The 14,552-nt window shown below is 52.3% G+C and overlaps 1 protein-coding gene across 1 annotated transcript; it reads left to right on the top strand.

Moving 5' to 3' along the window:
* The first annotated feature begins 2,793 nt into the window (after positions 1–2,793).
* LOC145339651 (uncharacterized) lies at positions 2,794–12,763 on the top strand. The gene is made up of 3 exons (XM_080184165.1): positions 2,794–2,862; positions 11,679–11,945; positions 12,655–12,763. The coding sequence occupies exons 2-3, from the start codon at positions 11,685–11,687 to the stop codon at positions 12,730–12,732; spliced, it is 339 nt and encodes a 112-aa protein (XP_080040291.1). The 5' UTR covers positions 2,794–2,862; positions 11,679–11,684; the 3' UTR covers positions 12,733–12,763.
* The last annotated feature ends 1,789 nt before the right edge of the window (positions 12,764–14,552 follow it).

Below are 14,552 nucleotides of genomic sequence, written 5' to 3'. Positions count from 1 at the left end.
CAACACACCCGACAGTGCGGCACTCCCTCAGCACTGACCCTCTGACAGTGCGGCACTCCCTCAGCACTGACCCTCTGACAGTGCGGCACTCCCTCAGCACTGACCCTCTGACAGTGCGGCACTCCCTCAGCACTGACCCTCTGACAGTGCGGCACTCCCTCAGCACTGACCCTCTGACAGTGCGGCACTCCCTCAGCACTGACCCTCTGACAGTGCGGCGCTCCCTCAGCACTGACCCTCTGACAGTGCGGAATTCCCTCAGCACTGACCCTCTGACAGTGCGGCACTCCCTCAGCACTGACCCTCTGACAGTGCGGCGCTCCCTCAGCACTGACCCTCTGACAGTGCGGCGCTCCCTCAGCACTGACCCTCTGACAGTGCGGCACTCCCTCAGCACTGACCCTCTGACAGTGCGGCACTCCCTCAGCACTGACCCTCTGACAGTGCGGCACTCCCTCAGCACTGACCCTCTGACAGTGCGGCACTCCCTCAGCACTGACCCTCTGACAGTGTGGCACTCCCTCAGTACTGACCCTCTGACAGTGCGGCGCTCCCTCAGCACTGACCCTCTGACAGTGCGGCGCTCCCTCAGCACTGACCCTCTGACAGTGCGGCACTCCCTCAGCACTGACCCTCTGACAGTGCGGCACTCCCTCAGCACTGACCCTCTGACAGTGCGGCACTCCCTCAGCACTGACCCTCTGACAGTGCGGCACTCCCTCAGCACTGACCCTCTGACAGTGCGGCGCTCCCTCAGCACTGACCCTCTGACAGTGCGGCGCTCCCTCAGCACTGACCCTCTGACAGTGCGGCGCTCCCTCAGCACTGACCCTCTGACAGTGCGGCGCTCCCTCAGCACTGACCCTCTGACAGTGCGGCACTCCCTCAGCACTGACCCTCTGACAGTGCGGCACTCCCTCAGCACTGACCCTCTGACAGTGCGGCACTCCCTCAGCACTGACCCTCTGACAGTGCGGCACTCCCTCAGCACTGACCCTCTGACAGTGCGGCACTCCCTCAGCACTGACCCTCTGACAGTGCGGCGCTCCCTCAGCACTGACCCTCTGACAGTGCGGCACTCCCTCAGCACTGACCCTCTGACAGTGCGGCACTCCCTCAGCACTGACCCTCTGACAGTGCGGCACTCCCTCAGCACTGACCCTCTGACAGTGCGGCACTCCCTCAGTAGTACATTTGGAACATTCACCCTAATTTTACATCCAAGTCTCTGGCGATGTGGTTCCATTGCGGTGTACTCGTGTTCAATTATCAATATGAAGTATTTGAGATGATCAGTTTGTGTACAGGAGGACAGACTGCCCACACCCCCTGGCTGATCAGCCTCCCAATAGTCTGCCTGTGAAATCTGTCCCTCTGACTGAGATCGGAGTGAGAGCAGGAACACACGGCATGAGGCCTGAGTGGGAAGAACGGCCTGTCCCTTTTAAAGAGATTTTAAAATTTTAAAGTTTATTTATTGCCACAAGTCGGCTTACATTAACACTGCAATGAAGTTACGGTGAGAATCCCCTAGTCACCACACTCCAGTGCCTGTTCGGGTACACTGAGGGAGAATTTAGCATGGCCAATCTCTCTTGTGGGAAAGAGACGTCCCACAGTATCTTTCGGACTGTGGGAGGAAACCGGAGCACCCGGAGGAAACCACGCAGACACGGGGAGAATGTGCAGACTCTGCACAGACAGTGACCTGAGCCAGGAATCAAACCCGGGTCCCTGGCGCTGTGAGACAGCAGTGCTAACCCACTGTGTCACCGTGCCCACCCTGGGAATCAAACCCGGGTCCCTGGCGCTGTGAGGCAGCAGTGCTAACCCACTGTGTCACCGTGCTGCTGGGAATCGAACCCGGGTCCCTGGCGCTGTGAGGCAGCAGCGCTAACCCACTGTGTCACCGTGCTCCCCAGGAATCGAACCCGGGTCCCTGGCACTGTGAGGCAGCAGTGCTAACCCACCGTGTCACCGTGCTCCCCAGGAATCGAACCCGGGTCCCTGGCACTGTGAGGCAGCAGTGCTAATCCACTGTGTCACCGTGCCCCCGGGAATCGAACCCGGGTCCCTGGTGCTGTGAGACAGCAGTGCTAACCCACTGTGTCACCGTGCCCCCGGGAATCGAACCCGGGTCCCTGGCGCTGTGAGACAGCAGTGCTCACCCACTGTGTCACCGTGCCCCTGGGAATCAAACCCAGGTCCCTGGCGCTGTGAGACAGCAGTGTTAACCCACTGTGTCACCGTGTCCCCCAGGAATCGAACCTGGGTCCCTGGCGCTGTGAGACAGCAGTGTTAACCCACTGTGTCACCGTGCCCCCGGGAATCGAACCCGGGTCCCTGGTACTGTGAGACAGCAGTGTTAACCCACTGTGTCACCGTGCCCCTGGGAATCGAACCCGGGTCCCTGGCGCTGTGAGACAGCAGTGCTCACCCACTGTGTCACCGTGCCCCTGGGAATCAAACCCAGGTCCCTGGCGCTGTGAGACAGCAGTGTTAACCCACTGTGTCACCGTGCCCCTGGGAATCGAACCCGGGTCCCTGGCACTGTGAGACAGCAGTGTTAACCCACTGTGTCACCGTGCCCCCAGGAATCAAACCCGGGTCCCTGGCGCTGTGAGACAGCAGTGCTAACCCACTGTGTCACCCTCTGCAGTGGAAAGCAGACTGGTTAATCCTCTCCAGCGTCTCAATCTCCACAGGGCTTGAAGTTTTGGAAAATGCAAACGGGCCGTAACCTGAAACTGGGAAACTCAGCAATTGAAATAAAAATAACTGGTGTTTAGTCACTCCTGGACTGTGCTGTGTGGGACAGCCAGCTCTGAGCAGCCGCTTACAAACCCCAAAATTCACCCACAGGTATTTCAACTTTCCTTCTTTCATTTAAAAAAATGAATTTGGACTCACTCGTTTAATCTTCCAGAGTCACCTCGATAATGTTCCAATTGGAATTGTAGCAGGGACTGAGCCGAGATTCCAGCTGGACCCTTTATAGTTTGTTTAACTGAAGGAGGGACAAATCTGCATTATCTAGCGCCGTACACCACCACAGAACATCCCAGTGCGTTTCCCGTGAACTCCTGTCTCCTGTTCAGTCGCCCAGGCCCCCCGAGGGAGGGTGATGCCACGGAATGACTCATCCTGAAGACAGCCTCCCCTGCTATGTGTGCTCGAGGTGTCAGACTCAGAGTTACTCACTGAGGAACACAGGCAAGTGAGCCAGAGGCACAGAGCAGGGCCGGGGCTCTCAGAGAGATGAGAAGGTCAGTGAGTTTCGCTGGTATAAGGTTTAGGTTTCCAGGGACTGGTGGAGGAGGGTCTGCAGGGCAGGGGAGGTCCCTGGCTGTGAGATCCACAGACAAAGTGAGACAGAGGCCCGAGGGAGGCTGTGTGACGGTGGCACAGTGGGTTAGCACTGCTGCCTCACACACCAGGGACCCGGGTTCGATTCCCGGCTCGGGTCACTGTCTGTGCGGAGTTTGCACATTCTCCCCGTGTCTGCGTGGGTTTCCTCTGGGTGCTCCGGTTTCCTCCCACACTCCAAACATATGCAGGTTAGGTTGATTGGCCATGCTAAATTGCCCCTTAGTGTCAGGGGGGATTAGCAGGGTAAATAAAAGTTAAAGTTTATTAATTAATCACAAGTAAGGCTTACATTAACACTGCAATGAAGTTACAGTGAAATGTCTCTAGTCTCCACAGTCGGGTCAATGCACTTAACCAGCACTCCTTTCAGAATGTGGGAGGATACTGGAGCATCTGGAGAAAACCCACACTGACACGGGGAGAATGTGCAGACTCAGCACAGACAGTGACCCAAGCCGGGAATTGAACCCAGGTCCTGGTGCTGTGAGGCAGCAGCGCTACCCACTGTGCCACCGTGCTGTCAGTAAGTGGGGTTACGGAGATAGGGCCTGGGTGGGATTGGGGTCAGTGCAGGCTCAATGGGCCGAATAGCCTCTTTCTGTACTGGGGGGATTTTATAATGAACTGTAAACACGGGCAGGGTAGGGAGAGGAGGAGAGTGTAGGGTGCAGCGGGGCGATCCTGCGAGGGGCAGGGGGAGCACAGAGCAGACAGAGCCAGGGAACAGGAAATACCAAAACACTGGGAGAACCTGAGTGGCTAAAGCTGCAAGATTGAAGAAAACCATTTCACGCAGCGAGACCTCAGCAGATTCCATCAGGACTTTCCGAAGGGAATTAGAGAAACACTCAAAAGGAAAATGTTTACAACGACACACAGAAAGATTGTGGGAATAAACAGGTAACTCTTTCAAAGTTATCAATTACTTGGATGCTACCGGGACTTGATGGTTTGAGTTATAAGGAGAGGCTGGGTAGACTGGGACTTTTTCCTCTGGAGCGTAGGAGGTGTAGGGGTGATCTTATAGAGGTCTGTAAAATAATGAGGGGCACAGATCAGCGAGATAGTCAATATCTTTTCCCCAAAGGTAGGGGAGTCTAAAACTAGAGGGCAGAGGTTTAAGGTGAGAGGGGAGAGATACAAAAGGGTCCAGAGGAGCATTTGTTCCACACAGAGGGTGGTGAGTGTCTGGAACGAGCTGCCAGAGGCAGTAGTAGAGGCGGATACAATTTTGTCTTTTAGACAGTTACATGGGTACGATGGGTATAGAGGGATGTGGGCCAAATGCGGGCAATTGGGACTAGCTTAGAGGTTAAAAAAAAGGTGGCATGGACAAGTTGGGCCGAAGGGCCTGTTTCCCTGCTGTAAACCTCTATGACTCTAAGTTTAAAAAAAGAGAACATCGCACAATGGGCCCAAGTCCCTCCATACCCCCTCCTCGCTACCCCGCCTCCCTGCCCCCTCCTCCCTGCCCCCTCCTCCCTACCCCGCCTCCCTGCCCCCTCCTCCCTGCCCCCTCCTCGCTACCCCGCCTCCCTGCCCCCTCCTCCCTACCTCGCCTCCCTGCCCCCTCCTCGCTACCCCTCCTCCCTACCCCTCCTCCTCCCCTTTCCTCCCCCTCCATGCTGCATTTGGCTATAATTCTGTCACCTCCTCCATCAGTGATGCTCAGTGACAGGAAGGGGACAGGACCCGAAATGAAATTAAAGAGATATTAAAGATCATTGTGATCAGCAGAATTTCTCACCATGAAGGGCCTGGACTCCTGGACCCACATAGTTAGCAGCAACTTTCCTGATATCAGCTGATATTTTCCCTGAACATTTGCAGGGAGTTTGCTGCAGATTTTTGCAGAGAGTTTCCTGCAGGTTTTGCTGAGGTTTTTGCAGAGAGTTTGAACAAAAAACAAAGAACAAAGAAAATTCCAGCCCAGGAACAGGCCCTTCGGCCCCTCCAATCCTGCACCGACCATGCTGCCCCGACTGAACTAAAACCCCCTGCCCTTCCGGGGACCGTATCCCTCTATTCCCATCCTATTCATGGATTTGTCAAGATGTCCCTTAAAACTCACTATCGTATCCGCTTCCACTCCCTCCCCCAGCAGCGAGTTCCAGGTACCCACCCCCCTCTGTGTAAAAAATCTGCCTCGTACATTTCCTTTAAACATTGCCCCTCGCCCCTTAAACCTGTCCCCCCCGAGTAATTGACTCTTCCACCCTGGGAAAAAGCTTCTGACTATCCACTCTGTCCGTGCCTCTCATAATCTTGTAGACTTCTATCAGGTCTCCCCTCAACCTCCGTTGCTCCAGTGAGAACAAACCAAGTTTCTCCAACCTCTCCTTATAGCTAATGCCCTCCATACCAGGCAACATCCTGGTAAATCTTTTCTGTACCCTCTCCAAAGCCTCCACATCCTTCTGGTAGTGTGGCGACCAGAATTGAACACTATATTCCAAGTGCAGCCTCACTAAGGTTCTATAAAGCTGCAACATGACTGGCCAATTTTTAAACTCAATATCCCAGCCAATGAAGGCAAGCATGCCGTATGCCTTCTTGACCACCTTCTCCACCTGCATTGCCACTTTCAGTGACCTGTGTACCTGTACACCCAGATCCCTCTGCTGATCAATACTCTTAAGGGTTCTGCTATTTACTGTATATTTCCTATCTGTATTAGACCTTCCAAAATGCATTACCTCACAGAGAGTTTGCTGCAGGTTTTCGCAGAAAATTTGCTGCAGATTTTTACAGAGAGTTTACTGCAGATTTTGACAGAGTTTGCTGCCGGTTTTTGCAGAGAGTTTTCTGCAGATTTTTGCAGAGAGTTTTCTGCAGATTTTCGCAGAGAGTTTTCTGCAGGTTTTTACAGAGAGTTTTCTGCAGGTTTTTACAGAGAGTTTTCTGCAGGTTTTTACAGAGTTTTCTGCAGGTTTTTGCAGAGAGTTTTCTGCAGGTTTTCATAGAGAGTTTTCTGCAGATTTTTACAGAGAGTTTTCTGCAGATTTTTACAGAGAGTTTTCTGCAGGTTTTTGCAGAGAGTTTTCTGCAGATTTTTACAGAGAGTTTTCTGCAGATTTTTACAGAGAGTTTTCTGCAGGTTTTTACAGAGAGTTTTCTGCAGATTTTTACAGAGAGTTTTCTGCAGATTTTTGCAGAGAGTTTTCTGCAGGTTTTCGCAGAGAGTTTGCTGCAGATTTTTACAGAGAATTTTCTGCAGATTTTTGCAGAGAGTTTGCTGCAGATTTTTGCAGAGAGTTTGCTGCCGGTTTTGTTGCAGATTTAGCTGCGGGTTTTTGCTGTATTTGCTGCAGGGTTTGCGGAGTTTTCCGGCCAGGAGCAGGCGGAAGGGGCGGGAGATTTTCCGGAACCCGCGGCTGGGAAAAGTTTGCTGGAAGTTTGTAAAGTTTTGGCCGGAGTTTTGGGGCTGGATTCCGCGCTGCTGCTTTCGCTTTGCTTTGCTCCTGTCGGACCTGAATCTTCCTCCTGTCGGCTCCTGGAAGCCCGCAGGAAGGGGCTGGCTGGCTGGGGGAGGCATCACACTGAGCCCGGCCGGGAACAGCCCAGAGCGGAGCCAGGGCACTGAGGCCAAATGGTAACCCCCTGCCCAGCACAGGCTCCTGAATTCGGGCTGGCCTTTGACACTGGGATCTTCCTCTCCCTCACCAGGGGTTGGAGTTGATCAAAGGGAAGTGACTGAGAACATCCAACCCCACCCCCCAGGGTGAGTTCAGGAACTTTACAGCAAATCTGAGCTGCATTTCTATAGCACCTTCCAGTCCTCAGAACATCCGCAAGTGCTTCACAGCCAATCAAATATTTTTAAAAGTGGAATAATGTTGGGAAGTTTGTGCACAGCAGGCTGTGGGTAGGAGGTTGTAATTCCAGCGATTAAGTTACAGCAATTATTGACAAATAACTCTGTCAGTTAATGGAAAAATGCTTGAAAGCAAACAAGGCCTTCCGTGAGGCCATCCCGTATGCAGGATCAGCGACTGATCGAAATCTTGGGTTAGCTTCAGAAGCAGTGTGTTCCCAGCCTTGGACACAGGGCAACAACAAGACCCTGTCGATAACAAAATTCCAAACAGCAAAATACGGTGATGTATAACTGTTCCATTTTCCGTATGAATTGATGGAACACCCTGCAATACTTTGTGCTGGATTAAATTTGATTTATTATTATCACATGTATTGACATTACAGTGAAAAGTATTGTTTCTTGCGCACTAGACAGACAGAGCATACCGTTCATAGAGAAGGAAACAGAGTGCAGAATGCAGTGTTCTTAGCGAGGGTGTAGAGAAAGATCAGCTTAATGTGAGGTAGGCCCATTCAAAAGTCTGACAGCAGCAGGGAAGAAGCTGTTCTTGAGTCGGTCGGTACGGGACCTCAGACTTTTGTATCTTTTTCCCGATGGAAGAAGGTGGAAGAGAGAATGTCCGGGGTGCGTGGGGTCCTTGATTATGCCGGCTGCTTTGTTGAGGCAGTGGGAAGTGTAGACAGAGTCAATGGATGGGAGGCTGGTTTGTGTGATGGATTGGGGGCTACATTCACCACCCTTTTGTAGTTCCTTGTGGTCTTGGGCAGAGCAGGAGCCCAGACCGAGCTGTGATACAACCAGAAAGAATGCTTTCTATGGGGCATCTGTAAAAGTTGGTGAGAGTCGCAGCTGACATGCCAAATTTCCTTAGTCTTCTGAGAAAGTAGAGGCGTTGGTGGGGCTTTCTTAATGATAGTGTCGGCATGGGGGGGGGTGGGGGGGGGACCAGGACAGGTTGTTGGCCTATCATTTATCAAGGAATCAACATCACTAAAACAGATTCTCTGGTCATTATCGTACTGTATGTGGGATCTTGCTGTGCATGGGTTTGTGGCTGAGTTTCCTACAGTACAGCAGCTGTGAATCGCTTTGGGTTGGAGAGATTGTGAGAGCTGCAATTACGATGTGAATCTTCCTTCCTCTCTGCCACGCTGCCTTCACGACCCACTATCCTTCCCTCATTCTGCCTTTATCCAGCTCCTGCTTAAATACTATTCAGCTCCCCCACTCCCCGTGGGAGCGAGTCCCACATTCTCCCCACTCCCCGTGGGATCGAGTCCCACATTCTCCCCACTCCCCGTGGGAGCGAGTCCCACATTCTCCCCACTCCCCGTGGGAGCGAGTCCCACATTCTCCCCACTCCCCGTGGGAGCGAGTCCCACATTCTCCCCCACTCCCCGTGGGAGCGAGTCCCACATTCTCCCCACTCCCCGTGGGAGTGAGTCCCACATTCTCCCCACTCCCCGTGGGAGCGAGTCCCACATTCTCCCCACTCCCCGTGGGAGCGAGTCCCACATTCTCCCCACTCCCCGTGGGATCGAGTCCCACATTCTCCCCACTCCCCGTGGGAGCGAGTCCCACATTCTCCCCACTCCCCGTGGGATCGAGTCCCACATTCTCCCCACTCCCCGTGGGAGCGAGTCCCACATTCTCCCCCGCTCCCCGTGGGGGCGAGCCCCACATTCTCCCCCCCTCCCTGTGAGAGTGAGTCCCACATTCTCCCCCACTCCCCGTGGGAGCGAGTCCCACATTCTCCCCATTCCCCCCGTGGGAGCGAGTCCCACATTCAGCAAATTTGCTGATGACACTAAGATGGTTGGATTGGCGGGTACTGAGGAGCAGTGCCTGGCAATGCAACAGGACATAGACAGGCTGGTAGATTGGGCAGATAGATGGCAAATGGAATTTAATCCGGAGAAATGCGAGGTGATGCACTTTGGCCGGAATAATGTGGAGGGGAGTTATACGATAAAAGGTAGAACTATCCGGAGTATAGATACGCAGAGAGACCTGGGGGTGCAAGTGCACAAGTCCCTGAAGGTGTCGGTGCAGGTGCAGAATGTGATGAGGAAAGCGTATGGTATGTTAGCCTTCATAGGAAGAGGTATAGAATATAAGAGTAGGAGTCTGATGTTGCAGTTGTATAGAACGTTGGTTAGGCCTCACTTGGAGTACTGCGTCCAGTTCTGGTCGCCGTACTACCGGAAGGATGTAGAGATCCTGGAGAGAGTGCAGAGGAGATTTACCAGGATGCTGCCTGGTATGGAAGGGCTGTCTTACGAGGAAAGATTGAACGAACTTGGGCTGTTTTCCCTTGAGAGACGTCGGCTGAGGGGGGATCTAATTGAGGTTTATAAGATTATGAAGGGGATAGATAGAGTAAATGGTGGTAAGCTTTTTCCGCTATTAGAAATGGATAGAACGAGGGGTCACGAGCTTAGGGTGAGGGGGGCTAGGTATAAGACAAATATTAGAGGGCAGTTTTTCACGCAAAGGGTAGTGGGGGTGTGGAACGCACTGCCGAGTAAGGTGGTGGAAGCAGGCACGCTAGGGTTGTTTAAGAGTCACTTAGACAGCCACATGAGCGGTCTACATATAGGGGGATATAGTAGGCCTTACTAAACATTGTAGGCTTGGGATTCCGTTTTTGCCTCAGGGATGTTACAGTCTTTGCCTGTTTAATAATGAATTTTTTGTCTCCACAGGTAGTTAAGTCCAGCAAGGGGCATGCATGCGGCAGGTTGTAGTGGGCTGCTCTTGGACATTGCTTCGGGAGTTGCCTATTGCTTCATGTCGTTAGTGTGCTTAAACTGGACCATCTCGAGGGCAACATGACAGCTCAGAGACTATCTCTGTTGCTGTGCGGACACATGGATTTGGGCCTGTGTCTGTGGGAGTTTGCACGTTCTCCCCGTGGTTGCGTGGGTTTCCTCCGGGTGCTCCGGTTTCCTCCCACATCCCCCAAAGATGCGCTTTTAGGCTGATTGATTGGGTACTAAATTGTCCCTATATTGGATCCTTGCACATTAGGCGTAGACTAAAATCATGAATAGGTCACTGAGACAATGGGACGGTGGCGCGGGCTCGTTGGGCCGAAGGGCCTGTTTCCCGTGCTGTGTTGTTCTTTGTTCTTTGTTCTTTGTTCTATTCTCCCCACTCCCCATGGGAGTGAGTCCCACATTCCCCCCCACTCCCCATGGGAGTGAGTCCCACATTCTCCCCCACTCCCCATGGGAGTGAGTCCCACATTCCCACCCACTCCCCATGGGAGTGAGTCCCACATTCTCCCCCACTCCCCATGGGAGTGAGTCCCACATTCTCCCCACTCCCCGTGGGAGTGAGTCCCACATTCTCCCCCACTCCCCATGGGAGTGAGTCCCACATTCTCCCCACTCCCCGTGGGAGTGAGTCCCACATTCTCCCCACTCCCCGTGGGAGCGAGTCCCACATTCTCCCCACTCCCCGTGGGAGCGAGTCCCACATTCTCCCCACTCCTCGTGGGAGTGAGTCCCACATTCTCCCCACTCCCCCTGTGGGAGCGAGTCCCACATTCTCCCCACTCCCCGTGGGAGCGAGTCCCACATTCTCCCCCACTCCCCGTGGGAGTGAGTCCCACATTCTCCCCACTCCTCGTGGGAGTGAGTCCCACATTCTCCCCACTCCCCGTGGGAGCGAGTCCCACATTCTCCCCACTCCCCGTGGGAGTGAGTCCCACATTCTCCCCACTCCCCGTGGGAGCGAGTCCCACATTCTCCCCACTCCCTGTGGGAGCGAGTCCCACATTCTCCCCACTCCTCGTGGGAGCGAGTCCCACATTCTCCCCACTCCCCGTGGGAGCGAGTCCCACATTCTCCCCACTCCCTGTGGGAGCGAGTCCCACATTCTCCCCACTCCCCGTGGGAGCGAGTCCCACATTCTCCCCACTCCCCGTGGGAGTGAGTCCCACATTCTCCCCACTCCCCGTGGGAGCGAGTCCCACATTCTCCCCACTCCCCGTGGGAGTGAGTCCCACATTCTCCCCACTCCCCGTGGGAGCGAGTCCCACATTCTCCCCACTCCCCGTGGGAGTGAGTCCCACATTCTCCCCACTCCCCGTGGGAGCGAGTCCCACATTCTCCCCACTCCCTGTGGGAGCGAGTCCCACATTCTCCCCACTCCCCGTGGGAGCGAGTCCCACATTCTCCCCACTCCCTGTGGGAGCGAGTCCCACATTCTCCCCAGTCTCTGGGTGAAGACATTTCTTTAAAGCTGGGTGGAGGCTGAGATGATGATGGGAGTTGTGTGTCAGGCTTGAGCAGAGCGTGTGGATACATGACGATTCTGTCTGTTATTAAAGCCGTGCAGAATGAGGTCATTTGGCCCATTGAGCCCCTGCTGGCCTGCTGCTGGAACTCTCCGATGAGCCCTGTGTTATACACTCACTGCTTTTCAGTTCCACATCTCAGTTATCGGAGGTTCATTTTTTAAAAAATTCTGCTCCTTTTCCAAGGGCGAGATGGATGAAGGGAAGACGAAGAGAAGGAAACGGGGAAGGAGATGGCAGGATGAGGAGTGGCCAGCACAGAAGCTTCAAGCGAGGGGTGAGGACACAGAGCAGGATGAGAAACTGCAGCAGGAAAGGACAGAGCTGGAAGCAGCTGCTGTGGCAAAGCTGGATGAGGAATCCTCACTGACAATCTGCAGCCAGATCCTGATGCCCTATTTCACGGCTGGTTTAGGGATGGTGTGTGCTGGAATGGTGTTCAACATTGTCCAGGTCAGTGACAGACATGGTCATCGTACCAACTCTCTCTGCATCTCTCTCTGCATCTCTGCGTCTCGCTCTGTCTGCGTCTCTCTCTTTCTCTCTCTCTCTTTCTCTTCCTCTCTCTGTATCTCTCTGTTTGGGTCTCTCTCTGTCTTTCTCTCTCCATTCCTCTCTCCCTCTGTCTCCCTCCCTCTCACTCTGTCTCTGTCTGTCTGCGTCTGTCTCTGGGTCTGAACCCAGTTCTTCTGCAGGAGAGGTTGTTGTGAGCGGCAGGATCGGAGAAACCAGGATAATTGAAGGCGGTGAAGTTGGGAAGGTGGAAAAGAGAGAAAAAAAAGAGAAAAGAGCGTAGAACTGAACCCAACCTCTGCAGCTCAGGGAGGGAGGATCAGAACCCCTCCCCACAATGCCCAGGCTCCTCCCCCCAGTGCCTAGGCCCCTCCCCCAATGCATAGGCCACTCCCCCTAGTGCCCAGGCCCCTCCCTCTAGTGCCAAAGCCCCTCCCCCCATGTTATATATTTAAGTTGTTGCAGGATTGCTTTAAAAGGCAGTCAGATGATTTGATGGTGATGTCGTTAGGGTGTTGCACAGGATGCTGTTTTAGTTTCAGTTTTTTTCTCTGTACAGACGAGAATTCCGAGAATAAGTCTGTTGTTAATTTTGAGCTACGTGTGAAAATTACTTTTTTTTGTTTAAAACCCACAACGCCTAACGTAGTTAGCACATTACAGAAAGAAAACTGGCGATGAGGATGGGATTTTGTTGCATCAAGAAAGGTTCTCAGCAGAAGAATAAGGCATCGTGGGTCCTCACATGTTGAATGCTGGGAGGATGGGGAGAAGCAGGATTCAGCTCGGGTGAAAAACGGTGGGAGCTCTCTCTCTCTCTCTCTCTGTGGTTTTAAAGAGGAGGTTTGTCCGATCAGAGGAGGGTGAGACTCCGGGCAGTATCTGGCATATTTGAAAAGAAGGAATGCTTTGCTGTGAGGCAGGGATCATTTAAAAAAAAATACACCAAGTCAACAGTCTTCAGCGTAAAAAGGGAAGTACTGGGAAGTAAACAAAATAAAAATATGCTAAGCAGTCTCGAATCACTAGTGTCTACAAGAGAAATGGAGGGTCAATTATGGTCCATGGATCCTTTCAGTTCCTGTGTTGAGTGTTTTCAGTACTTTGTACAAGTGTATAAAATTTGCAAACAAGTTGCTTGCACTGGCTTTTCTCAGTACAATAGGAAGTAAAACCTTTAATTTGCTCCAAAGCTTGGTTCATCCAGCAAAGCCAGGAGTCAAAACATACAATAGCTTGACAAAGATCCTTGAAGAGCGTCACCTTCCAAAATCCACTGATCACCATGGAACAGTTCAGGTTCCACTGAAGGAATCGAGGGGAAGTGAAAGCATTGCTCTGTTTGTGGCAACCTTAAAAAGACTGGCACAACATTGAGAGTTTGGTAGGTCATTTGGAAGATACTCTTTGAGATTGTCTAGTTTGTGGTCTCAAAAATGAAGTTATCCAAAGAAGATTGCTTACTGAACATGCTTTGACTTTCAAGACAGCGGTAGAAATCGCAGTGTGGATGGAACTGGCTGCTAAAGAGGCTTCACAATTTGGTGCAGGAATGAAGATCCAGAAATTGGGAAATGTCAAAACAGTAACAAACATGTTCAGAAGAAGAATCTGAATATCTTCAAGAAGAAGAACAAGTTGCATTCCACAAAAATAATTTATAACATAGAAGGAAAGAATTACAACAGTGAAGAAGAGAATCTTATCGTTACAGTGTGAATCATGTAGATTCTGGGTGATTCTGAAGTGGACAACATATTAGGACGGAGATTGATTCTGGTGCTGCTGTACCTGAGACTACATCACCAACAAAAGCCAAAACATCTTCCTTTATAACCAGCTGATGTGACTTTAAGGACATACACAGAAGAGATTGTGCCATTAATAGGTTACATTGTGGTCAAGGTAGAGATGAGTGGACAAACAGTGGAGTTGCCTCTCCAGTTGGTCTGTGGTAATTTTCCAGCTCGATTTGGGAGATCATAGTCGGAGAAGATAAAGCCTAATTGGAATGTTGTCAACAGATTGGTCAATGCCAAAAGAGACCTACAACATCTTCTGGATAAATACAAGAGTGTATTCAAAGAGACACTGGGCTCAATGAAGAGAGTAGGCCCCCGAATAATGATCTGGAGGTGGGGCGGGCTGTTAACGCGCAAATAAGTGCGGCGTGCAGGAATGGGACGGCCGTAGTTATGGGGGATTTCAATCTGCATATTGATTGGTCGACCCATGTTGGACGCGGGGGGCTCGAGGAAGAGTTCTTGGAATGCTGCCGGGATAGTTTCCTCGAACAGTGTGTGTTGGAGCCAACGAGGGAGCGAGCTATCTTGGATCTGGTGTTATGTAATGAGGCGGGTAGAATTAGGGACCTTGTGGTGAAGGATCCTCTTGGGGAGAGTGATCATTGTATGGTGGAGTTTCTGGTGCAGATGGAGGAGGAGAAAGTGGGTTCCCGGACACGCGTCCTTTGTTTGAACAGAGGGGAGTACGGTAGGATGAGAGAAGAATTGGCGAATGTGGACTGGGGGAGCGCGTTGGAGGGAG

The sequence above is a fragment of the Carcharhinus amblyrhynchos genome, unplaced genomic scaffold (genome assembly GCF_965287045.1).
Source record: "Carcharhinus amblyrhynchos unplaced genomic scaffold, sCarAmb.v2.hapA scaffold_587, whole genome shotgun sequence".
Lineage (NCBI taxonomy): Eukaryota > Metazoa > Chordata > Chondrichthyes > Carcharhiniformes > Carcharhinidae > Carcharhinus > Carcharhinus amblyrhynchos.
Note: the sequence above shows the minus strand (reverse complement) of the source record. Positions and strands in the feature narration are given on the sequence as shown.